Source organism: Scyliorhinus canicula, chromosome 9 (assembly GCF_902713615.1).
Source record: "Scyliorhinus canicula chromosome 9, sScyCan1.1, whole genome shotgun sequence".
Lineage (NCBI taxonomy): Eukaryota > Metazoa > Chordata > Chondrichthyes > Carcharhiniformes > Scyliorhinidae > Scyliorhinus > Scyliorhinus canicula.
In genome coordinates this window covers 65,668,833-65,693,550 of record NC_052154.1, presented here as the reverse complement: position 1 = coordinate 65,693,550, position 24,718 = coordinate 65,668,833, and the positions used below count along the sequence as shown (strand labels likewise).

General features: G+C 45.7%; 2 protein-coding genes across 3 annotated transcripts in view; both read right to left on the bottom strand.

The window, feature by feature from the left end:
• Positions 1-8,422, bottom strand: part of nrn1la (neuritin 1-like a) — an 82,731-nt gene extending 74,309 nt beyond the window's left edge. Inside the window, exon 1 of one of the 2 annotated variants that reach the window (XM_038806812.1) lies at positions 8,229-8,422. In XM_038806812.1, coding sequence (XP_038662740.1) covers positions 8,229-8,283 — 55 coding nt within the window. In that variant the 5' untranslated portion in view covers positions 8,284-8,422. The remainder of the gene's footprint in view (positions 1-8,228) is intronic. The other variant, XM_038806813.1, reaches the window with a different exon arrangement.
• A 5,977-nt stretch (positions 8,423-14,399) lies between these two features.
• The window catches only part of edc4 (enhancer of mRNA decapping 4), a 145,215-nt gene continuing 134,896 nt past the window's right edge, over positions 14,400-24,718 (bottom strand). The window contains 1 exon segment of the mRNA XM_038805995.1: positions 14,400-15,617. Coding sequence (XP_038661923.1) covers positions 15,428-15,617 — 190 coding nt within the window. The 3' untranslated portion in view covers positions 14,400-15,427.

The following is a 24,718-nucleotide window of genomic DNA, read 5'->3' as shown; positions in this document are numbered from 1 at the left end:
CTCTATCTCTGCCTCCCCCTCAATCGCCGGCATCATGATGACATTCAACAATCTCCGCACATTCGTGTTCAGCTGCCTTCCCTTCACAAACCCTGTCTGGTCCTCGTGTACAACCCCTGGCACACAGTCCTCTATCCTGGTGGCCAGGACTTTTGCCAGCACCTTGGCATCTATGTTGAGGAGAGATATGGGCCTGTATGAACCACACTGCTGGGGGTCCTTGTCCTTCTTTAAGATTAACGAGATCAGCGCCCGCGACATCGTCGGGGGCAAAGTCCCCCCTTTCCACGCTTCATTAAGTGTCCGCACCAGCAAGGGGCCCACTAGGTCCACAAACTTTTTATAAAATTCCACCGTGAACCCATCCGGCCCCGGTGCCTTCCCTGACTGCATCTGCCCGATCCCCTTAACTAGCTCCTCCAGCTCAATCGGCGCACCCAACCCCTCCACCTGCTCCTCCTGCACCTTCGGGAAAGAAAGCCCGGCGAGGAACCTCTCCATTCCCCTCCTCTCCTCCGTTGGCTCCGACCGGTACAGTTCCCCGTAAAGGTCCTTGAAGACCTCATTCACCTCTACCCCCTTCCACACCACATTCCCACTCTTGTCTCTCACTCCAGCAATTTCCTTCGCCGCATCCCGCTTGCGGAGCTGATGAGCCAGCATCCTACTCGCCTTTTCACCATGTTCGTACACTGCCCCTTGTGCTTTCCTCCACTGTGCCTCCGCCTTTCTAGTGGTCAGCAAATCAAATTTAGCTGCAGGCTGCGCCTCTCCCCCAACAGTCCCTCCTCTGGTGCCTCTGCATACCTCCTGTCTACCTCCAGCATCCTTCCCACCAGTCTATCCCTCTCACTCCTCTCCCTGTGTGCCCGGATGGAAATCAGCTCCCCACGAATCACTGCCTTCAGGGCTTCCCAGACCACCCCCACCTGAACCTCCCCCGTATCATTCACCTCGAGGTACCCCTCAATACTTGCCCAGACCCTCCTACACACCTCCTCCTCCGCCAACAACCCCACATCCAACCACCACAACGGGCGCTGGTCCCGCACCTCCCCCATCTCCAACTCTATCCAATGCGGAGCGTGGTCGGAGATTGCAATGGCCGAATACTCGGCCTCCTCCACTCTCGGAATCAGTCCCCTACTCACCACGAAGAAGTCTATCCGAGAGTAGACCCTATGTACGTGGGAGAAGAAAGAGTACTCCCGTGCCCTCGGCCTCACAAACCTCCATGGATCCACCCCACCCATCTGGTCCATAAACCCTCTCAGTACTTTGGCCGCCGCCGGCCTCTACCCGTCCTAGAGCTGGACCGATCCAGTGAAGGAACCAACACCGTATTGAAGTCGCGCGCCCCCCCCCTTATCATACCTACCCCCCTTATCCGCCACCACCTCCGATGCCTCAAACGACACATTTTTCCCCACCAGAATCGCCACTCCCCGGTTCTTCACATCCAACCCCGAGTGGAAAACCTGCCCCACCCATCCCTTCCTCAGACGGACCTGGTCCGCCACCTTCAGGTGGGTCTCCTGAAGCATTTCCACATCTGCCTTTAGCCCCCTCAGATGAGCAAGTACCCTCGACCGCTTCACCGGCCCATTCAATCCTCTCGCATTCCAGGTGACCAACCGGATCAGAGGGCGTCCCGCCCCCCTCCCCCGTCGACTAGCCATAGCCCGTCGACTGCCCGCCCCAGGCCAGCACCCCCCGCCCGACCCAGTCCCCACAGCGACAACACCTCACCTCTGTCCCCCTGGCCCCCACCAGCTCCTTCCTGTCCCTGCCAGCAGCCACCCGGTATTCCCCTTTCCCCCCTCCCTCCTCCCCCAGGCTAGGAACCCTCCTAGCCGTGAACCATCCTCCATTGTACTTCCGTGGGTCAGCTAACTTCTGCTGACCCCGGAAACTCCCGCCAATAACCCGACCCCTCCCAAAGTGGGATCATCCCCCATCCTATCTCTCCTCCAGGCACTGCTCCAGCGCGGGGAAGAACCAGTTAAGGCCCCGCCTCCCCCGTCACCGTCTCCGCCCCGCAGCGCGGGAAACCAGAGGAAAGCCCGTGCTTTCGCACTGCCCCACCACACCCTTCTGACGCAGCTCCCAAATACCAGCCCCACTCCATACCCCCAACCCGACATAGAATACAACAAACCCCTCCAACCCTCCCCGCAAAATACAAAACTCAAACAATGCCCCACAGCAAAAAAAAGCAGAACAACACACCCATAAATAACCATATCAAAATTGCAAAAGTACAGAAAAAGAGAACACAGCAACAGTAGAAACCAGCAATAAAGTATTACAACCGACCCCGCAACCCCCAACCCCTAGTTCAAGTCCAGTTTCTCCGTCCGCACGAAGGCCCACGCCTCCTCCGGGGAATCTAAATAATAATGCCGGTCCGAATACGTTACCCACAGGCGTGCGGGCGGCAACATTCCGAACTTTATCTTCTTCTTGTAAAGCACCTCTTTCGTCCGATTAAACCCGGACCGCCGCTTAGCCACCTCCGCACTCCAATCCTGGTAGATCCCTACTACCCCATTCTCCCAGTTGCTGCTCTTCACCTTCTTGGCCCAGTGCAGCACACACTCCCGATCACTGAACCGGTGGAACCTCACCAGCACCGCACGCGGGGGTTCATTCTCCTTAGGCCTCCTGGCCAGTACTCTGTGTGCTCCCTCCAGCTCCAAGGGCAGATGGAAAGACCCGGCCCCCACTAGCGAGTTCAGCATCCTAGCCACGTAGGTTGTCAGGTCCGACCCCTCCAGCCCCTCTGCAAGGCCCAAGATCCGCAGATTTTTCCGCCTCATGCGGTGATCAAGCTCCTCGAAGCGGTCCTGCCACTTCTTATGGAGTGCCTCGTGCCCCTCCACCTTACTCACGAGGATCACGGCCTCCTCCTCTCGTTCAGTGGCCTGCGTCTGCAATGCCTTGATGGCAGCACCCTGGGTCGTCTGAATCTCCGAGAGCCTTTTGTTCGTTTCCTGCAGAGAGCTCAGTACATCAGCCTTGAAAACTGCAAAGCAGCGCAGGAGAGCAGCTTGTTGCTCCTGGGCCCACTGCTTCCACTCCTCTGGAGCTCCGCCGGCCGCCATCTTGGATTCCTTCCCCCGTTTTTTCTGGGGAGCTACTGCCATTTTTTCCCCTTTCCACTCCGAGTTGGAGTCATGAACTGCGGAGAAAGTCGATCAGCACACCTTCTCCCACCGGGAGACGTCGAAAAATTTCCGTTTTGGGCTCTAAAAAGAGCCAAAAAGTCAGTTTGAAATGGGAGCTCCCAAATGTGCGGCTTCCTACGTCATCGCTGCCACCGGAAGTCCTTGGATTTTCCATTTTCAAAAGAAGAAGACGCCACAAAGGAACTGGCTGAAGTCTGCACTTGTTATGCACATTGCCCTCTCCTCCTTTGAACTTGATCCAAGTGAGATCATGAGGACCAAGCAGACACCCCTTTCTCATTAAAGGTAAGCGAACACGGCATGTGTCGCAAAGGTCGGCAAGGGTGGGTAACGAAGGACGGCCAGTTAGCAAAAGTGTGTTCTGGGAAAAAACGTTTGAAAAACACTGCTCTAAAACATGCACAAGGTAAATATAACTGATGAATGCAACATTGAATGCAGTATCTCCCTCGCTCCTCCAATTATGCTTTTTAAAATAAATTCAGAGCACCCAATTATTATTTCCAATTAAGGGGCAATTTAGCGTGTTCAATCCACCTACCTTGCACATCTTTGGGTTGCGGGTGCGAAACCCACGCAAATACGGGGAGAATGTGCAAACTCAGCACGACAGTGACCCAGAGCTGGGATCGAACCTGGGACCTCGGCGCCGTGAGACTGCAGTGTTACCACTGTGCCACCATGCTGCCCTCCTCCAATGATGTTTGATAGCAAACATTGATTACCTATGTGAAATTGCTTGCACATTTACTGCTACCCTTTGATTGTTCCCGGTGAGTTTAAGTTACCTCCGCAAGACTGAATTTGGCTGATGAGTCTGATGGTGGAGTTGCATCTAGCAGTCAGACCAAGGTGGTAGCTGACTGCCAGATGCCTCTCTGCATAAACCAGGAGCTTCCTCGGCTTATCTTCATGCGCATAATACTTTGGATTAGGAAATCTCATCATTTATTCAGTGTTATTTCAGTCAAGAGCCTGTCTAATTCTCTTCTGCTTTTCATGAGTTTGGCAGTGATATGGAGGGACACAGTAGTTTTGTTTTTTGTTCCAAATCAAAAATGCTTTTAGTACGAGAAGAAAAAAAAGGAAAATAAACTGCAATTATATAGCATCCCCTGCAGAATCTAAGAGTGGTCTGCATTCAAGTAAGTATTTTGAATAGTAGTCACTTTTATAATGTAAGGAAACACAACAGCCAATTTGCCTCCAGCAAGGTACACATCCAGCAATTAAATAAATGACCAGACCATTTGCTTTAGTTTTTTTTGATTGGTGGATGAATTTGGCCAGGGAATGGAAGAAAACACCCTTGGTCTTCTTCAAATACTGTCATCGGATCTTTTAAATCTACCTGAAATGATAGCTGAACCCAAGTACTTTCAACACTGCAACACTCTCTCAGTATTACACTGCTATCACTGATCTAGGAGTTGAACCTATTATCTGAGGTGAAAGGGTGATGACTGAGCCAAGGCTGACTTTCAATGATGTATAAACATTTTTTTTTCTTTTTAACTATTAGATGCATCAATATCATCTCTAAGTAGTGGTTTGTTTGTCATGTTCCAATAGCATAAGGGGTACATTGGGAACCATGAAAACTGCCCACCAGGTCTAGAATATCGACCCGGATAACAGCTCTGGGACCCTGAATATCTGCGGTCGCTGGGGAAATTGGGGGGGGGGGGGGGTGTGTGTGTGTGTGTGTTGGGGACACGGTGTTTTGCACCTTATGTATGACAACAAGCTACAGTGATAGATATAATCAACAAACATGCTCATTCACATAATGCCTTATTGTAGGAAAACATCCCAAGATGCTTCACAAATATATAAAAAGAGGCTGAATCAAAGGAGGATATATGAGGTGGAGTAACCAAAATCGCCAGTCAAAGAGGTGGGTTTTCAGAAGAGGCTTAAAAGGTAGCAACACAGGAGAGGAGTCAGAGGCCTTTATAGAAAGAATTCCAGGGAGAATGGGGCATTGGTTCCAGGAGCCAAATAGGGGTGGGTTGGGGGGGAGAGAGAGAGAGAGAGAGAGAGAGAGAGAGAGAGAGAGAGAGGAGCAGCCAGTCAGAAAAACCAAGAGTTTTGGCCTGGGTTATAGAGTTGATGCTGAGGTTGCAAACAGTCCAGTCCAGACTGAGAGGGTAGCTGCGGAGGCAGATGAGTTCCGTGGTGCAGTACAAAGTTACTGGTTGGGACTGTAAACAGTTTTCCTAATACCTAGCTGGAGTAATTAATGGTTCAACCAATGCCAGGTGGTTGCCTGGGGTGGGAGCTCAGCTCTGAGATACCTCTGTGCATGTGACACATTAAGCAGACATGGCGCAATGTTTGTTTAATGTGAGAAAGCTATGGACTCACTTGAAAAGCAACACAAGCTAACAGGAGATCCATATGAGAGGATGACAGGACCAATTTTACAGCTGATATTGTGATAGAGTTGTGAAATAGAGGTGAAGTATGTTCAATAGACAGTTTTGAGAAGAATGTGAAATCCAATGCCTGAGAATTAATTGATCTCCATACAGCCCCCAAATCCAATGCCCTGAAATTCTATTGTAACCTTAATACCATTGTTGAAAACAATGCTGAGGAGGCTGGCAATTTATTGATTCTCAGGTTTAGTACGCTGTCGGAAGTATTTTCTTATAATTGTACAAGCACAAAGGATAGAAGGACAAAACACGCCTTTGCAATGAATTCGGGACTATGCACTATGATGTATAAAAATCAATATTAAATTAAAACAGCCTTTCAAGCGAACCATTGATGCACGTTAGAATAAGAATATTTTTCCAACTGGAATATTAGACAGCCATCTACTCCATCCTTCAATGTCCTCTAACACAATCTTTTGCAGATTTCATTTTGTAGTCATCATATTTCTCCCAGCCCCTTCTACTGTAGTAATGGGGGAATTCAGAGAGCAGCTTTTATTTGAAACCAATCGCCACAATGAAACTCTAATGCCAACTTCTTTCCTCCCTTGCAGAACCTCGAAGACTCTCCAACACCGCATACAATTCATAGGAAACATCGCTGCAACTTTCAACCATTAATATTTTTAAAATTCTGCTAAATACTGTCAGTCTTCATTCAAACCTTTACCATCAAGATAATCATTCAGCAATCTATGGTGCTGATATGTACGCAGGACATAGCCAGAGATAGGTTGGGGACAGGAATAAAACACAATTGGTACAGCAACAGGAAAAAGTACATTATCGACAAGTAAACTCTGGCGACACTCAGTTAACGATTATAACTGTTTAATATACAAGATGACAGCAAGAGTTGAGAATGGACTTGAGAATGTTGCTCCTTACAGCCGCCTAGTGACTGGAGCTTGCAATTTAAAAAAAGGTAAAGTCACCAAAGTCCCAGTTGACCATAGGTTGCTTTCCCCTTTGAGGGGGAAGCTGACTGGTGATGACTTAACCTCAGGCGAGGGGCAAGGTTGAGAAGGTGAGGCCTTCATGAATAACCTCAACCAGTACGGGCTTGCAATACACGATGATGCTTGACAAAGCAACATTGAATGGGAAATACTGATATACCAATGAGCAATGTAAATAGTGACAGAAAAGTGTTATCAACGTTATAACAAGTTTGAAGCAGGATCTTTGCTGTGCAAGATTATTTTAATAACATATAAATAACTAGGAACTTTAACAGGAATTGCATATGCTTCTGCCAAATAAAATTATTTCAATGAGAATGATAATTGATAAGACGTTAACAATCCAAGATGATGATCTGGGTAAGAAGTGGCTGGGTAAGAGGACAACCCACTGTCAGGGTAGTGATTTCAGTTATTGCTATCTTTAATTATCAGTTTTAATATTCTCACCTGTGGTATTCAGACCAATGGTTAATGGAGAAAGGCACCCCCAGCCCAGGCTTTATTGTGGCCAAAGGCTCCTTGTTGCAGGTAGGTTTGGGAACACTCCTACTAAACTCAGCACCAGGGAAATCTCTGGGAATCGCAAATTCTGGAGCTGCTAAACTAAAGGTTACCGCTGAAACCACGCGGGGCAATGGAATTCAGCAAACCAACCTATTGAATTTGCACAGTTGCAATGTACTTACGTACTGAGTATTATGTGAATGGAGCTATCTTGCTACTGATGCCACTGCAAGAGCACGCCACAGCGCTTGGTCAGGCTGTGTCGGTGCGATGAGAGTTCAGCACCACGGAGAGGTCCCTTAAACAAGTTACGAATTTGGCAACAGCACTGCCGACCGTTTGAGCAATACGGTGTACAGCAGACTGCACGCCACTGCCAGTTCCATATGCATTTGTAGATCAAGCCAATTATTTGGCAGGACTTCATTCACAAATGCGGGATCCGCACAACAAATGGATGAGCCTGTGATGAGTTAATTTTCTTTACAGTTTTAGTGCTTAGTCTTGACTGTTATGTTTATACTGTAGTCAGCTGGAAGAGATCAACTAACTTGAAGCATCGTCTTAAAGTTTCAAATTTCAGCACACCCTCCATTTAAAGAGTAACAAGTAAAAGCTTTGGCTTCACTCTCCGTGGACCTGGCCGGTAAAGAGAATATTTTGGGTGGGTTTGGCGGGGGTGACAAAACACGTTTCAGGGCTCCGCTTTCTTTTAAATAATGAAGTATTTCGCTCCATGTGGGTTTGGGATCACGAGGGTTTAACCTGTAAAAACGTTTCAAAGAGCTTCGCTAACACATTGAGGAATTTGTATAGAGGGAGGACGCTTCTGCCGCAGAGTAAACCTCAACAGGAAACTAACCTGAACCCTGATATCATCTGAACTATACAAGCAAACCTGGTCACTGGCACCTCTGAGTTGACCTACTGAATGTAGCAGCAAGGTTCAGCTCCTAAAACACATAATCTGACCCATCTCTTCTTCAAAGGCATTCAACAAAAATTCGGTTCATTTCGATTCTTCACTTTTTCTACCGGTGCCCTTAAACGTCCCAGTGAGGGTTTGGTAACTTATATCCCCGCAATTAACCCCCTTCAAAATCCACTGTGGAATCTCCTTGACTTACCCAACTGAAGAACTATTGACAACAAAAAATATACCGATCCGAGCCGGGAACCCATAGCAGCAGCAAGAGCAGCAGCCGCCGGTTTATCCTTTTGGAGCTAACTTGCTGGGAGGTAAATGCCACGTTTAAAAAAAAGAAGCTTCCCGGAGCTGGGATTGGAAGGGGCCCCAGCCCAGAGCCACGCCTCCCAAGCAGCAGGCTTGGACTGAGCTCTCCGGGGAAGGGACCTTTCACATCATATTGCTCTGGCTGCCGGATTAAAATTTCATTTCCGAATTATTTCAGGCTGGCATTATGAAATCCAGCCTGTCGAGGGATTTAGTGCGAGTCGCCCTGGGTCACGCACTGCCTTTGTGAACTTTTGTGGCAAAGCTTTGGGCGAGCCGCCGGTTCCCTGAGTTGGCGCGCGGAGGGACATCGTGCACACGCTGTCTGCTTCTCCCAGTTGGCGCCAATTCACTGGGGGAAATGCTGGCAGCAAGCCCCTTATAATTCTTCAATGTCAATAATCAATTCTTTTTTTTTAAACGAAACTTGTTTATTTCCACAATAAATTGATCGAAAATTCGCTATCAAAAGCTACATTGTTGCAAACTGATCACTTTTTGGTCACTCAACAATTCCTAAACGTTATCCGCCTGTACATCAATTTTAAATCCCCCTCCTTGTGGGGGTTTGTGCGTGGTTCTTTGAACAGTTTGTCGCCTGTTAGGCTGGTGGCCAGTCACTGTGACTGAGCAGGGTGGGACACACAGTCAAGGCCCCAGGCTCCTGAGCTGTTTTTTGTTTGGTGCTGTTTCATCGTGGCTTGCTGACTCGTGACTGAATTACCCCAAACCTGTCTATTCTGTACGGATGCACGAACCTGCCAAATGTTCAGTATTACGTTCATTCCACTCCAAAGCTAATTTGGTGAGCCGTGGTTATGTTTTGAATCAGCATCAGTTTGCAGAAGGTGGTTAGTTAAGTGCATGTTGCACGCTGCTGCAAAGACAAATAGTTGCATTTCTATCGCACCTTTCACAACCACTGCAGGTTCCACTGCAGCTGACAGCCAATGAATGATCACTGTTGTGACGTTGGAAACGCAGCAAACTCTCACTGACAGCAAAGTGATAATGAACAAGTAAACTTTTTTTTTGCAACGTTGATTGAGGGCCAAAGATAAGCTCCTTGTTCTTCTTCGAAACAGAGCCATGAGTTATTTTATCCACGAGGGCTGGGGGTTAGTGGGACCTTGAACCCATCACCTCCTGACTTTGAGGCGAGCATGCTACTAAGCCACAGCGGACACAATGACGACACAAATTAACATGAGCATGAAGGAAGCTCCTTCCCTTCTGTACTGATCTCTCACTTTATTCCCTGGATGCCACGTGGAGATCTCCGTCAATCTCACCCATCTGGGGAGAGTCGAGATCACATTTCACTTGCCAAACATGCACATCCTACTCTAATTTCCGAGGGGGGTAAAATCAGTCTAATGAAAGTTTGGGAACTTATTAGGAGAAAAATAGGTTGAACACAGGTCTGTCAGTACATAAAAAGATTTTTAAAAAACGTTAGTCTTCAGGCTGAAACCGCTCGTGACTGAATTACCCCAAACCGGTCTATTCTGTACAGATGCACGAACCTGCCAAATGTTCAGTATTACGTTCATTCCACTCCAAAGCTAATTTGGTGAGCCGTGGTTATGTTTTGAAATATTTTTCTTCCATTTCAGTAATGCAGAGGGTTGAAGCGGATGCTCTGTATATGGACTTCCAAAATGTATTTTAGGAAATTCCACATGATAAGATTTAATAGAAAACGTTAAAAAAAGCAAGGGATTGAATGGGACCGGTGGATATGAAATTGGCTTAAAGACAAAACACAGGTGTTTTTGGACTGGAGAGCTGCACACAGTGACCAGTGTGAGGGTGGCTACTTATTGGCTATGCAGGGCATAATTTGAAAGTTTGCACAAGACAAAATGTAAATGTAACTAAGGGAGGAGGATATTAACAGACCGCAGGAAGCCTTTCTCCAGGGCAATAAAAATGTTGGCCATGTCAGCAACACCCACGTCATGAAAGAAAGAAAAAGCAAGTGTGAAGTGATACATTGCTTGGCAGAATGGGGGGGGGCAATATGAATTGAATGGTAAAGGATGCAGGAACAGACACAAATGGATTTATGCACACAAATCTTTGAAAATGGCAGGACAAGTGGAAAAAATGGTTTAAAATTAATACGGGATCCTCCGTTTCATTAAGTGCCATAAAGTACAAATACAAGGAAGTTAAATCAAACCTTTATAAAACACTGGTTAGCCCTCAGTTGGAGTGTTTTCAATTCTGGACACCACACTTAAAGAGGTCAAGGCCATAGAAGTGGTACAGAAGAAATGCACTAGCATGGTGCCACGGATGTGGGACTTCAGTTACATGGTGAGATTGTTCTCCTTGGAGAAGTGTACATTAAGAGATTTGATAAAGATGTTCAAAATCATGGATGGTTTAATACAGAATAATAAAGGAGCAACTGTCTGGTGCCATAAAGGTTGGCAACCAGAGGACACAGACTCAGTGATTAGCAAAAGAACCAGAGGCAACTGGATGAAAGCATGTTTTACGCAGTAAGTTGTGAAATGAAATCACTGGGTTATGTGGAAAGCACAGGGAAAGGAGACTAATTGGATAACCCTTCAAAGAGCCAGCACTGGATCAGTCTCAGATTCAAACAGCTAAACAACAATAAATAACTGAACGAGTATTGAGTAACCTTTGGGGAAGAATAATTCAGGTAATGCTTGTTTTAAACAAATGAGTTGCATTGTTATAATCAGAATGTACTTAATTAATCATGAGAAGATCAAAGACCCTTACTTTAATGAAAGCAGCCACCTCGAATAAAGACAGCTATTACACATTATATATCCACTAATTATGAACAATACTGGATAGCAATCCAATTAACACCTACAGATGAACATAAACTAATGGAACAAAAGCTCAAGTGGTTTATCATGTCACTAAATCATTCAACTGGATTTTATTGTCATGTGATTAAACAAAAAACACCCACAACCATCTATTTATCTTTAAATTGTAGCACAGGAGTCCATTCAGATCCTTGCGCTTGTGCTGGCTTCACACTGCAATTATTCACCCAATTTCATTGCTTTATAGTCTAAAATTGTTTGCAATAAGTCCTTCAAAGGGTAATGATTCAAGTGGTTCCTAACCATCTATGGGCAGCATGGTAGCCAGTCGTTAGCACTGTTGCTTCACAGTGCCAGAGTCCCAGGTTCGCTTCCCAGCTTGGATCACTGCCTGTGTGGAATCTGCACGTTCTCCCAGTGTCTGCGTGGGTTTCCTCCAGGTGCTCCGGTTTCCTCCCACAAGTCCCGAAAGATGTCCTGTTAGGCGAATTGGACATTCTGAATTCTCCGTGTACCCGAACAGGCGCCAGAATGTGGCGACTAGGGGCTTTTCACAGAAACTTCATAACAGTGTTAATGTAAGCCTACTTGTGACAATAATAAAGATTATGTTTCCAATACAAACCCTTAAATGTATGCCACCTTGTTATTGACTCAGCAATTAGTGAAATATTCCTGCACTATTTGCATGATTTACCCATTAACCTCTGCCTTTAGTTCTATTCAAATCTATTTCTCTTTATCCACGATAGAGCCATCACCTTAATGCACATGTTGCTTTACTTCCGGCAACATACTGTGGTGTCCAGAATTGAAAACACTCCAACTGAGGGCTAACCAGTGTTTTATAAAGGTTTGATTTAACTTCCTTGTATTTGTACTTTATGGCACCTAATGAAATGGAGGATTCCGTATTCATTTTCAACCATTTTTTCCACTTGCCCTGCCATTTACAAAGATTTGTGTGCATAAATCCACTTGTGTCTGTTCCTGCATCCGTGTACCATTCAATTCATATTGCCCCCCCCCCCCTCATTTATCCTGCCAAGCAGTGTATCACTTCACACTTGGCTTTTTCTTTCTTTCACAAGATGTGGGTGTTGATGACATGGCCAACATTTTTATTGCCATGGAGAAGGGCTTCCTGCGGTCTGTTAATATGACATGATAAACCACTTGAGCTATTGTTCCATTAGTTTATGTTCATCTGTAGGTGTTAATTGGATTGCTATCCAGTATTGTTCAAAATTAGTGGATATATAATGTGTAATAGCTGTCTCTTATCACATTTATATGAACTGGTGATGGTAAATACCCTGGATGGGTTTGGGTTTCATATCATTTCCACAAGTACAGAGATCACTCTGCACACTGCTGTACTCTCGAATTGCAAAATGTTTTTTAATACTTAAACCAGTTTCAACTATGGTGCGGAATTAAAGCTGGATGTCCCTTCTGATTGAATTCACTATTTGTAAAATAGACTGAAATATTGCTATGATTCATCAGCAAAGACTAACTAGATCTTTGAACACAAGCACGAATAGTAATTTAAAGAGGTCCCATTAAGAAAATATGGTAAGATCAACTATAAAACCTAAACTGGTAGGTAATTTAACAGCATGCCAGATGTTTGATACCACTGTCACACAGCAGCATTAAATTACTAACTCTGCTCTTATTTTATCTGCAGGTTTGAAATTAAAATTGTTTATTGTCACAAGTAGGCTTCAAATGAAGTTACTGTGAAAACCCCTAGTCGCCACATTCCGACGCCTGTTCGGGGAGGCTGGTCCGGGAATTGAACCGTGCTGCTAGTCTGCCTTGGTCTGCTTTAAAAGACAGCGATTTAGCCCAGTGTGCTAAACCAGCCCCGGGTTTGCTCAAACAGCCTGAGCCTTAACACACTTAAAAGTACAAAGTCAATTTCTATTGCAATTGTAGCAGTCCGTTTAATATATTCCATTGCATACACAAGAGCAGAAAAAAAATCAGATAAACCCCAAAAGAATGAGCATCGAGTTCACACAGGACCACCAGTCAGAAACAAAAAATAATATAGGGGTGAAGTGCATTTGGAGCAAGTAACTATACTCCAGTATTCTTTGTACTAGCTGATCTGCTGCAGAACACCATCTGGCATTTGTTCCCAAATGGCATCCACGCTGCCATTTCTTTTGATCACATCAGAAACATATGTAAATAAGGGGAATGGAATACTGTAACAAACCTCTCAAGACAGCTCTTGGACTCTTTTTGATCATCTCTGCATTATCTTCCCAGAAAGAACTAAATTACATTATATTGTTGTTTAATAAGATTCATGCCACATTTTTCCTTCCTTCAATAATCTGCAGGCTTTTAAATCCCAAGCTCTGAATTATCTATCCACTGTTTCACATCCTTTCTCTTCAACTTTGGAAGTGTCTTGCATGGAGCTAAATCTCTCATCTAGATTTTGTAAAAATTAAAGCCTTCACTTTTGGCTTTTTTAGATACAAACGAATGCTGGTATCACTGTACTATTTGTATCACCTTCTGTGATGCTGCTGTTGGACTGTGTCAATTTATGTATATATTATTGAGTAATTCTGGTTTGCAATTCAGTTCTTAAAAACAAGTTATTCCTCCCCAAAAATCGTTTACTACTTTGATGTTGTATTAGGTCTTATCTTCTGAAATTTGTGGGGGAAATTCTCAAAGCCATGGTACTGACTATTGTGACCAAAAATGTCGAAATCCTGAATACAGGATTCACTAGGTTTTCTTTTAGATTAACTTCTTAACCTTGATAATTAACAACAATTCCACAATTTCGCTACAAAATACAAGCTTTTGGGGTGGGAATTAACTTCAGCACATTAACTGGCAACATCAAACCAATGAACCTTACAGCAGGTTAACCACCAGGTGTGAATGTGTTAGTGCCAGAGGCTGTTAACAATTTAGCAAGATATCGTCATGGAGCTCATACTGCAGCAACTCAAATCAAAAAAAAAAATGTTGTTCGGCAGCTGCAATTTTACGCGCATTATCTATTGATCCAAGAGGTTCAAGTTCAAATTGTAGATTGCGTTTGTTAATTTATTTATACTCTTGGGAACTGAAAAATGAACAGTAAACTATTCAGGACATGTGAAGTGTTTGAAAATAATACAACACTGTGCACATGGCCAAAATCAACCTAAGCAGGATCACTGAACAGGCAGCTTAAATTTAAACTATCCTTGTACAATTTCTAACACAAGTTTTATTTGAAATAATGCATTTATTTTTAACATTACAGTTCTAAAATTGTGACTACAGAACAGTTTTCCCAAACTTTTAAACCATCATAAAAACACAACAAAAATAATTACAAAAGTGTCGTACACAAGACAGTCGTTTACCTGACAAATGGATCAGTAAAAACAAATCTGAAAACAATGTTAAAATATGTGTAAATCAGTGCTAATGATTTGAGGATTAAACCAATCCAGATAATTTCCAACGTCTTTATTGAACATTTTTGAAACATTATCCAAAACAGGGACGTTCCATATTAAAGGTAAAAAGTAAGCAAAATGTAAAATGACAACAAAATCTTAAATGGTGAAAAACATTATGCAATAAACAAACTTGACGGCTTTGATATTTTTTCCCCAAACTAACATGATAGAAACAAACTATGCTCGGTGAAATTTCACAAAGTAACAGTCCAACACTAATTTGAAATATTTTGAAAAAATATTTTTGGATGTTCACGGAGCTTCTGACAGTTGTATTCAGATCGATAGCTTTGAGTTTGGAACTTCCAAAGGAGGCGCCATTTAGTGCCTGAAGGAATCCAACAGGGACAATCTTCGGCTGAGTTTATTTAACTTTGATGCATTTATGTTAGCATGCAGATCTAAACTGGTTGCATTCGGAGTTGGTTATTTATCCTCAGCTGCTTCACAAATGTAACCATGAGGGGAAGAGATTTTTTAAATATATACATGGGTTACTTTTAACCTGAGGAACAATACAAGTCGATACTCATACAAAATGGGCTAACCGGATTATGGGAAAGTTGAAAAATTTCATGTATGAAGCATCTTCTAACATCAGGTTACTGCTCTAACCTGTGGCTCCAAATATGGTTTTCTTACCACAGATGAAGGAAACACAAGCCCTAGAGTTTGATTTTTTAAAAAATGATTAATTAGTAAATTAATAACATACAGCTATACGAATTGTATAATTATAAGCACAATCCTTACAGATAGTGGAAATGTCGACAGCCACAGTGCCCAGTTTAACTCAGTGGAGTCACCAGTCCTTGAAGCATCATCATAAGTCTCCGAGCTCTTTTACTCACATTACTGTGAGGTTCTGCCTGGTTGAACTGGTATAGTTTCTGTCTGACTTGATTCAATACAGAGCCCATGTGATCCCTAGCAACTGGGTCTGTGTGATCTAGATTCATGACTGCATCCTCCAGGTAACTGAAATGAAGTTGGAAGTTGGTTACTGGACAGTTAACACAACACAGAAACATGATCGTATCTTTTCATAATATTCTTCATTGACAGAAAATGTTAGAAAAACTCAACAACAATCAGCAATTGAGAGAAAAGTAAAAATAGTTTGTATTTATATATTGCTTTTCATATCCTTAGGACATCCAGAAAAGCTTCACAGCCATTGGGGAAGTGGAGGCACATGCAGAAAAACATGGCAGGTATTCTGCACACAGCAAGGTCCCATAAACAGTGAATAAATGGATAACTAGATAATCTGATTTTAATGGTATTGAGTGAGTAAAGAAAGCAAGAGAGCTCCTTTCTTTTCTTCAAATAGAATCCTAAGAATTTTTATGTTAATCTGAACAGTGTGTCTTTGCCTTAGTTTATCATCTTATATGATAAATGGTACCCGTGGCAATGCAGCACTTCACTCAAGTGCCAGCATAGATTGTGTACTCTAGTCCGGAGATGGAATACCACAATAAGATGGTGCCTTTCATTGAAGCACACAGCTCTGGATGAAGGATCGACTTTTAAAAATTAATTTACACAATATAAGTATGAGATAAAATACATCCAAGGATATTTGGGGCAGCGAGGTTAGAAATTGCAGAGGCACTGGCGATTGAACCTTTGGCTATGGCGTTGAGGGAGTCAGGGAGATGGAGGGGTCTGGTGCGGGGTGGGGAGGAACATAGTGTATCACTGTATGCGGACGACCTGCTGTTGTATGTGGCGGATCCAGAAGGGGGAATGCCGGGGGTGATGGAGCTGTTAGCGGAATTTGGGGGCTTCTCGGGCTATAAGTTAAATTTAGGCAAGAGTGAGGTATTTGTAGTACACCCGGGTGATCAGGAGGAGGGAATTGGGAGACTCCCATTTAAGAGGGCAGTGAAGAGTTTCAGATACCTGGGGGTGCAGGTGGCCAGGAGTTGGGGGACTCTCCATAAGCTTAATTTTACCAGGCTGGTGGAGCAGATGGAGGAGGAATTTAAAAGGTGGGACATGGTACCGCTATCGTTGGCGGGTAGAGTGCAGTCCGTCAAAATGACGGTTCTCCCGAGGTTCTTGTTCCGTTTTCAGTGTTTGCCCATCTTTATCCCTAGGGCCTTTTTTAGAAGGGTGACTAGCAGCATCATGAGCTTTGTTTGGGCGCATGGGACCCCGAGGGTGAAGAGGGTCTTCTTGGAGCGGGGTAAGATGGGGGGGGGGGCTGGCGTTACCCAATCTCTCGGGGTATTATTGGGCGGCCAATGTGTCGATGGTGCGCAAGTGGATAATGGAGGGGGAGGGGGGCAGCATGGAAACGGATGGAGAGGGCGTCCTGTGGAGATACAAGCCTGGGGGCCCTGGTAACGGCGCCGTGGCCGCTCCCTCCTACGAGGTATACCACGAGTCCGGTGGTGGCGGCTACCCTCAAGATTTGGGGGCAGTGGAGGCGACATAGGGGAGAAGTGGGGGGCTCGATGGAGGCGCCGTTAAGGGGGAACCATAGGTTCGTCCCGGGGAACATTGATGGGGGATTTCAGAGTTGGCACAGAGCGGGCATCAGACAGCTGAGGGACCTGTTTATTGATGGGAGGTTTGCGAGCCTGGGGGAGTTGGAGGAGAAATTTGGGCTCCCCCCGGGGAACATGTTCAGGTATCTGCAGGTAAAGCCATTTGCTAGGTGGCAGGTGGAGGGATTCCCTTCGCTTCCTGCGAGGGGGGTGAGCGACAGGGTGCTTTCGGGGGTCTGGGTCGGAGAGGGGAAGATATCTGATATCTACAAGGTTATGCAGGAGGCGGAGGAGGCGTCAGTAGAGGAGCTGAAAGCTAAGTGGGAGGGGGAACTGGGGGAACAGATCGAAGACGGGACATGGGCTGATGCTCTGGAGAGGGTTAATTCTTCCTCCTCGTGTGCGCGGCTTAGCCTCATCCAATTCAAGGTGCTGCACCGGGCCCACATGACTGGGACGAGGATGAGTAAGTTCTTTGGGGGTGAAGACAGGTGTGTCAGGTGCTCGGGGAGTCCAGCGAACCATGCCCATATGTTCTGGGCATGCCCGGCATTGGAGGAGTTCTGGAAGGGGGTGGCGAGGACGGTGTCGAGGGTGGTGGGATCCAGGGTCAAGCCAGGATGGGGACTCGCGATTTTTGGGGTTGGGGTGGAGCCGGGAGTGCAGGAGGCAAAAGAGGCCGGTGTGCTGGCCTTTGCGTCCCTAGTAGCCCGGCGAAGGATCTTGCTACAATGGAAGGATGCGAGGCCCCCAAGCGTGGAGACCTGGATCAATGACATGGCGGGTTTCATTAAGCTCGAGAAGGTCAAATTCGCCCTGAGAGGGTCGGTACAAGGGTTCTTTAGGCGGTGGCAACCTTTTCTCGACTTTCTGGCTCAACGATAGGGTACAGGGACAGTAGCAGCAGCAACCCGGGGGGGAGGGGGGGAAAGGGGGAGGGAAAAGGGGGGGGGGGGCGGACAAAGACTATGTTTGTTTATTTAATTTAAATTTATTTTTAAGTTCTTTTGTTGTTCATTGGGGTTGGGGGGGTGGGGGGGATGGGATACATATGGTCTGGGGGTGTTACAGTTATTATGGGTTATTTTGTTGCATTTCATTGTTTGTCGTTATGTTTTATATTTTCTGTAAAAAATTCCAATAAAAATTATATTTAAAAAAAAAAAGAAATTGCAGAGGCACTTGTCAACATTTTCCAAGTATCCTTAGTCTTCAGGGTGATGCCAGCAGACTGGAGAATTGCAAACGTTAAAACCTTATTCCGAAAAAAGTGAAAATATAAACCCGGCAACTACAGGCCAGTCAGTTTAATCTCAATGGAGGGGAACCTTCTAGAAATGGTAATTCGGGACAAAATTAACAGTCACTTGGACAAAGGTAGATTAATTAAGGAAAGCTAGGATGGATTTGTTCAGCACAAATGGTATTAACTAACCTGCTCAAGCTTTTTGATGAGGCAACAGTGAGGGTGGATGTGGGTAATGCTGATGTGGTGGGTACATTGACTTCCAAAAGATATCTGATAAAGTGCCGCACAGCAGACGTGTGAGCAAAGTCAGAGTTTGTGGAATAAAAGGGACAGCAGCAACATGGATATAAAATCAGATGAGTGACTTGAAGCACACAGCAATGGTTAACAGTTGCTTTTCGGACTGGAGAAAGGTTTGTAGTGAAGCTTCCCTGAGATCAGTATTAGGGTCTCCGTTCTTCCTATTATATATATTAACGACCTAGACCAGGGGTGGGCAAACTACGGCCCGCGGGCCGCATGCGGCCCGCCAAAGGTATTTCTGCGGCCCACCAAGTCATTTAAAAAAAAAAAAAAAAAAATTTTTTTTTAAAAAAAATTTTTTTTTTTTTTTTTTAATTTTTTTTTAAGGTTAATGCGGGGGGGCTGTTGGGTTACTTACTGGTATAGGGTGGATACGTTGACTTGAGTAGGGTGATCATTGCTCGGCACAACGTCGAGGGCCGAAGGGCCTGTTCTGTGCTGTTCTATGTTCTATATGAGGCGCCCAGAATCATAACCGGGTGAAGTAATTATTTTACTTAATATACTATGCGGCCCTTTGTGAATTGTGAATTTCTGAATGTGGCCCTTGCACGGAAAAGTTTGCCCACCCCTGACCTAGACCTTAATATAGAGGGCACATTTTCAAAATTTGCACACAATACAAAACTTGACAGCACTGTGAACTGGGAGAAGGATTGTGTAGATATAGAACTTCAAAAGGACATACGCAAGTTGGTGAAATATGCAGACAAGTAGCAGATTAAATACAAGCAGAAAAATGTTAAATAAATTTGGTAGGAAGAACATGTTCTTATTAAATATTAAATACACAAATGTTGAATTCTAAATGGGGTGCAGGTGCAGAGGGACCAGGTGCATATGTGGATAGATCATTGAAGGTGGCAGGGCAGGTTAATAAGGCAGCTGATAAAGCACACAGCATCCTAGGCTTTTATCTTTTTTTTAAAAAATACTTTAATCCAAACAATATAAAAAAATCCCACAATCGTATCAAACACAGATAGCCATATTACAGTTGTCATTTTTATATCTTTATAAACTAACTAGTCATAACCCCAAAGCAAACAGCCAGTCCTCCCCCTCCACCCCCCTTTAGTTGCTGGCGGTGACAAACAGATCTTTAAAGACCCCTCCTCCTCTGACTCCCTAAGGGCAAACTTAATTCTTTCCAGTCACAGGAATTCTGCCACATAAGCCAACCAATCTGAAGCCCTGGGCAACATAAGCAACCTCCATCCAAGTAGGATTCGTTGCCTGGCAATCAGATAGGAGAAGGCCACGACGTTGGCCCCTTTCCCCTCTGGCAGCTCTGATACGCCAAAAACTGCCACCGAAGGACACGGGTCCAGCCTCACCCACGTGATCACCGATATAGTCCGAAACACTGATGCACAGAAGTCAACCAGTTTTAAGCAGGACCAAAACATAGGTATGTGATTCGCTGTTCCCCTTGAGCACCTCGCACTTATTTGCCACATCAAGAAAGGACAGGTTCATACATGCTCTAATCATGTGAGCTCTGGGAACAACTTTAAATTGAATCAGGCTCATCCTGACACACAGGAGGTCGTGTTCACCTGATATAATATTTCACTCCAGGCTACTCTTTCCCTCTCCTCCTTCCCCCCCCCCCCCCCCCCCCCTCCCCCGAGCCATACCCAACTGCTCCTTCCACCTTCCCTTTATCACTGCTAACAGTGCCTTCCCCGTCTCCTGCAACCACCCATATATGTATATATCTCCGAGATCTTCCCTTCCCCTAGTTCATTGCATGATAACAATCTATGCATCAACATATGACTCGGCACCTGAGGGAATGAAGGAAACTCTCTGCGAACAAAGTCCTGCATATATCTAAACTCACTCCCCTCAGGAGCTAGTATTTCTCCTTCAACTCTTCCAGCCCCGCGAACCAACCTCCAGGCAGATCCCAGATCCTCTCGACCACCTCCCTCTTCCAGTTGCATCTATCTCGGACGGTGCAAATGTATGGTCTCTGTAGATTGAAGACAATACTGACACCCCCCCACGCCTCCCCAATCCAAAGTGCCGCCTAAGCTGATTCCAAATTCAAAAAATAAATAAATTGAGTACCCAATAATTTTTTTCCCCAGTTAAGGGGCAATTTAGCATGGCCAATCCACCTACCCTGCACATCTTTGGTTTGTGGGGGTGAAACTCACACAGACACGGGGAGAATGTGCCAACTGCACACAGACAGTGACCCAGGACCAGGATCGAAATTACGGGGAATACATTGCTCTTGGACAACATGGAACATACAGTGCAGGAGGCCATTCGGCCCATCGAGTCTGCACCGACCCACTTAAGCCCTCACTTCCACCCTATCCCCGTAACCCAATAGCCCCATCTAACCTTTTTGGTCATTAAGGGCAATTTATCACGGCCAATCCACCAAACCCGCACATCTTTGGACTGTGGGAGGGAAACCGGAGCACCCGGACTAAACCCACACAGAAACGGGGACAACGTGCAGCTTCCGCACAGTGAGCCAGCAGGGAATTGAACCTGGGACCCTGGCGCTGTGAAGCCACAGTGCTAATCACTTGTGCTACCATGCTGCAAAAGTTGAGTTTGTACCCCAAGGCGGCTCCAAACCACCTTAACAAACGCATTATCTTCCCCATACGTGAAAGATGGTCCGACACATACAGCAACAAATATTCCGCATTAAGCGACACTCTCTGCTCTCTTCCCCCACCTCCCCCGCTTCAATGCCTCTCCATTCCTCCGACAAGCTAAGGGTTCGATAGCTAATGCAAACAGCAATGGGTCAACGGGCACCCCTGTTTTGTACACCTGTTCAGCCTGAAATATCCTGAGCTCACCCCATTCGTCCTTTTTTCTCTGTGTTTTAAAAGTAAATTTAGAGTACCCAATTATTTGTTTCTAATTAAGGGGCAATTTAGCATGGCTAATCCACCTACCCTGTATGTCTTCGTCTTGTGGGAGTGAGACCCGCGCAGACAAGGGGAGGACATGTAAATCCACACGGACAGTAACCCGGGCCGGAATCGAACCCTGGTCCTCTGCGTCATGTGGCTGTACTGCTAACCATTGCACCACCATGGCGCCACAACGCATTATCATAACCTACCTGCAATGGGGGCAATATATAACAATCTCACTTATGAAATAAACATTGGCCCAAACCCAAATTGTCCCAGGACCTCAAAAGCATACCGCATTCCACCCAATCAAAAGAATTTTCTGCGACCATAGAGATTCCCGTAACAGCCTCCCCGAACAGGCGCCGGAATGTGGCGACTAGGGGCCTTTCACAGTAACTTAATTTGAAGCCTACTCGTGACAATAAGCGATTTTCATTTCATTCATAATTACTTTGGGCACTCACCTCCTCTTTGGAGTCAGGAGCTGTTCAAAAGCTGCCTAATGTTAATTGACAACTATCGCCTCTTGACAAAGGCCAGTCTGATCTCCAGAGACCGCCTCCGGAACACACCCTCCAGGCGCTTTGCCAGAGCCTTTGTTAGTACCTTCACATCGGTGTTCAGCAAGGAAATGGGCCTACAAGACCCACATTCCACCAGATACATATCATTCTTCAGAATCAGGGAGATGGACAGCTGCACTAGCATGGTCAACAATGCCGCCCGCACGGTGGCACAGTGGGTTAGTCCGGCTTTCTCACAGCGCCGAGGCCCCAGGTTCGATCCTGGCTCTGGGTCACTGTCGGTGTGGAGTTTGCACATTCTCCCCATGTTTGCGTGGGTTTCATCCCCACAACCCAAAGATGTGCAGGATAGGTGGATTGGCCACGCTAAATTGCCTCTTAATCGGAAAAAATGAATTGGGTACTCTAAATTTATATTTAAAAAAACAATGTCACCCACAACAAGAATCATTGTACATCCCCAATAAATCTGGTGCCAGTGATGCTACAAGTTGCTTATAAAATTCCACCGGAAAGCCATCTGGCCCCAGTACCTTCCCCGGTTGCATAAAACCAATGCAATCCATTATCTTCTGCAGTCTCAACTGCGCCTCCAATCCTTGTCCCCACCCCCTCTCCACCACCGGGACATCCAACCTATCTAAGAATCATTCCATCTCTGAATCCTCCGCCAGGGGCTCAGACCTACACAGTCCCTGATAAAATGCTTCATTGATTTTGTCCGCTGTCACCAGCCCTCCCTCCTCATCCCTAACCTGGGCTATCTCTCATGTAGCTGCCTGTTATCGCAATTGGTGAGCTAACAGACAGCTTGCCATCTCCCCATACTCGCAGAATGCACCCAGTAAGCAACGCAGCTGGTTCACCACCTTCCCCATCGATACCAAATCGAACTCCGCCTAAAATATTTCTCTCGCCGCTAACAGCTCTTTTGTTGGGGCTGCCGAGTACTGTTGGTCCACTTCCAGTATAGAATCGACTTTCCACCCTCTCAACCTTGCCCATGGGCCTTGTACAAAATTACCTCCATTCGGATCACCACCTTCAGCGCTTCCCAAAACATGGGAGGGTAAAACCTCCCCATTCTGGTTAAACTCTACATAGCTCTCTATAGCTGAGGCTACCTTCTCACGAAACGTCTTGTGCACCAGGAGCACCAAATCTAACCTACACGGGGGCCTCTGGTCTTAACCTGTCTCTAACCTCACATTCCTATAATGCGGCACGTGGTCCGATATCACTATCGCAGTATATTCTGCCCCCACAATCTCCAGGAATATTGATTGCCCCACAACAAAAACATCTCTTTCAAAGAATAGCCAATGCAGGTGGGAGAAAGAGGAAAATTTGCTCTCTCTCCCAAATGCCTAAACCTCCATGGATCCACCAACCACTCTTCTTGCCCACCCCCCCCCCCCCCCGATCTGTTCCACAAACACTTCCAATTCCATCGCCATTCCCCAAGTTACTAAAGCCTTGGGGCTCGATCTGTTAATCCTTGGGTCCAAAACGCAGATAAAATCACCCCTCATGATCAATTGATGAGAGTCGAGGTCCGGGATGGTTAATAACACCTTCTTAACAAACTGTCATCCCAATGTGGTGTATAAATGTTAACTAGGGTCAGCACGGTGTTGCAGTGGTTAGCCTTGCTGTCTCACGGCGCCAAGGTTGGACCAGGCCCTGGCTCAATGGCCGTGTAGAGTTTTCACATTCTCCCTGTGTTTGTGTGGGTTTCACCCCCCAATCAAAAGATGTGCAGGATAGGTGGATTGGCCATGCTAAATTGCCCATTAATTGGAAAAAAATAAATTGGGTACTCTAAATTTATTTTTTTAAATGTTAACTAAGATTTATGGCGCCCCTGCCAAGACCCACTCACTATCACATACTGTCCACCCAGGTCCAGCACCATGCTGGCCAACATAAAAGCAACCCTCTTTTGAACAGGATTGCGACCCCTCTTAATTTTGAATCAAAGCCCGAGTGGAACGCCTGCCCCACCCATCCCTTCCTTAGCCTCGTCTGATCCTTCACCCTTAACTATATTTCCTTCAAGCTCTTCAAATGAGCAAACATCCAGGGTCGTTTAACTGGACCATTCAACCCCCACATTTTCCATGTCACCATTCTCACAGGGAGTCTCTGAACCCATCTTTTATTAAGGTCCGCCACCTAAATGGGGCTGGTTTAGCACACTGAGCTAAATCGCTGGCTTTTAAAAACAGACCAAGCAGGCCAGCAGCACGGTTCGATTCCCGTACCAGCCTCCCTGGACAGGCGCCGGAATGTGGCGACTAGGGGCTTTTCACAGTAACTTCATTGAAGCCTACTCGTGACAATAAGCGCTTTTCATTTCATTTGTAGTAAGGAGATCCCGCTAGATCCACGCCTACCTCATTTTTAGGCCCTCCCAAAATGGCTGCCACCTCCATCTCTACCCACAAAGACACCTGCGCCACCAGCATACTACCCTCCAATCTTTCCCCCTTCCTACACACCCTCCCCTTTTTCAAACAACCAACCACCTCCCAAAAACACTTCCTTTCCTCTCCTCTCCCCCAAACCCCACCCCCCCCCCCCCCCCCCCCCCCCCAATACTGCTCCCATT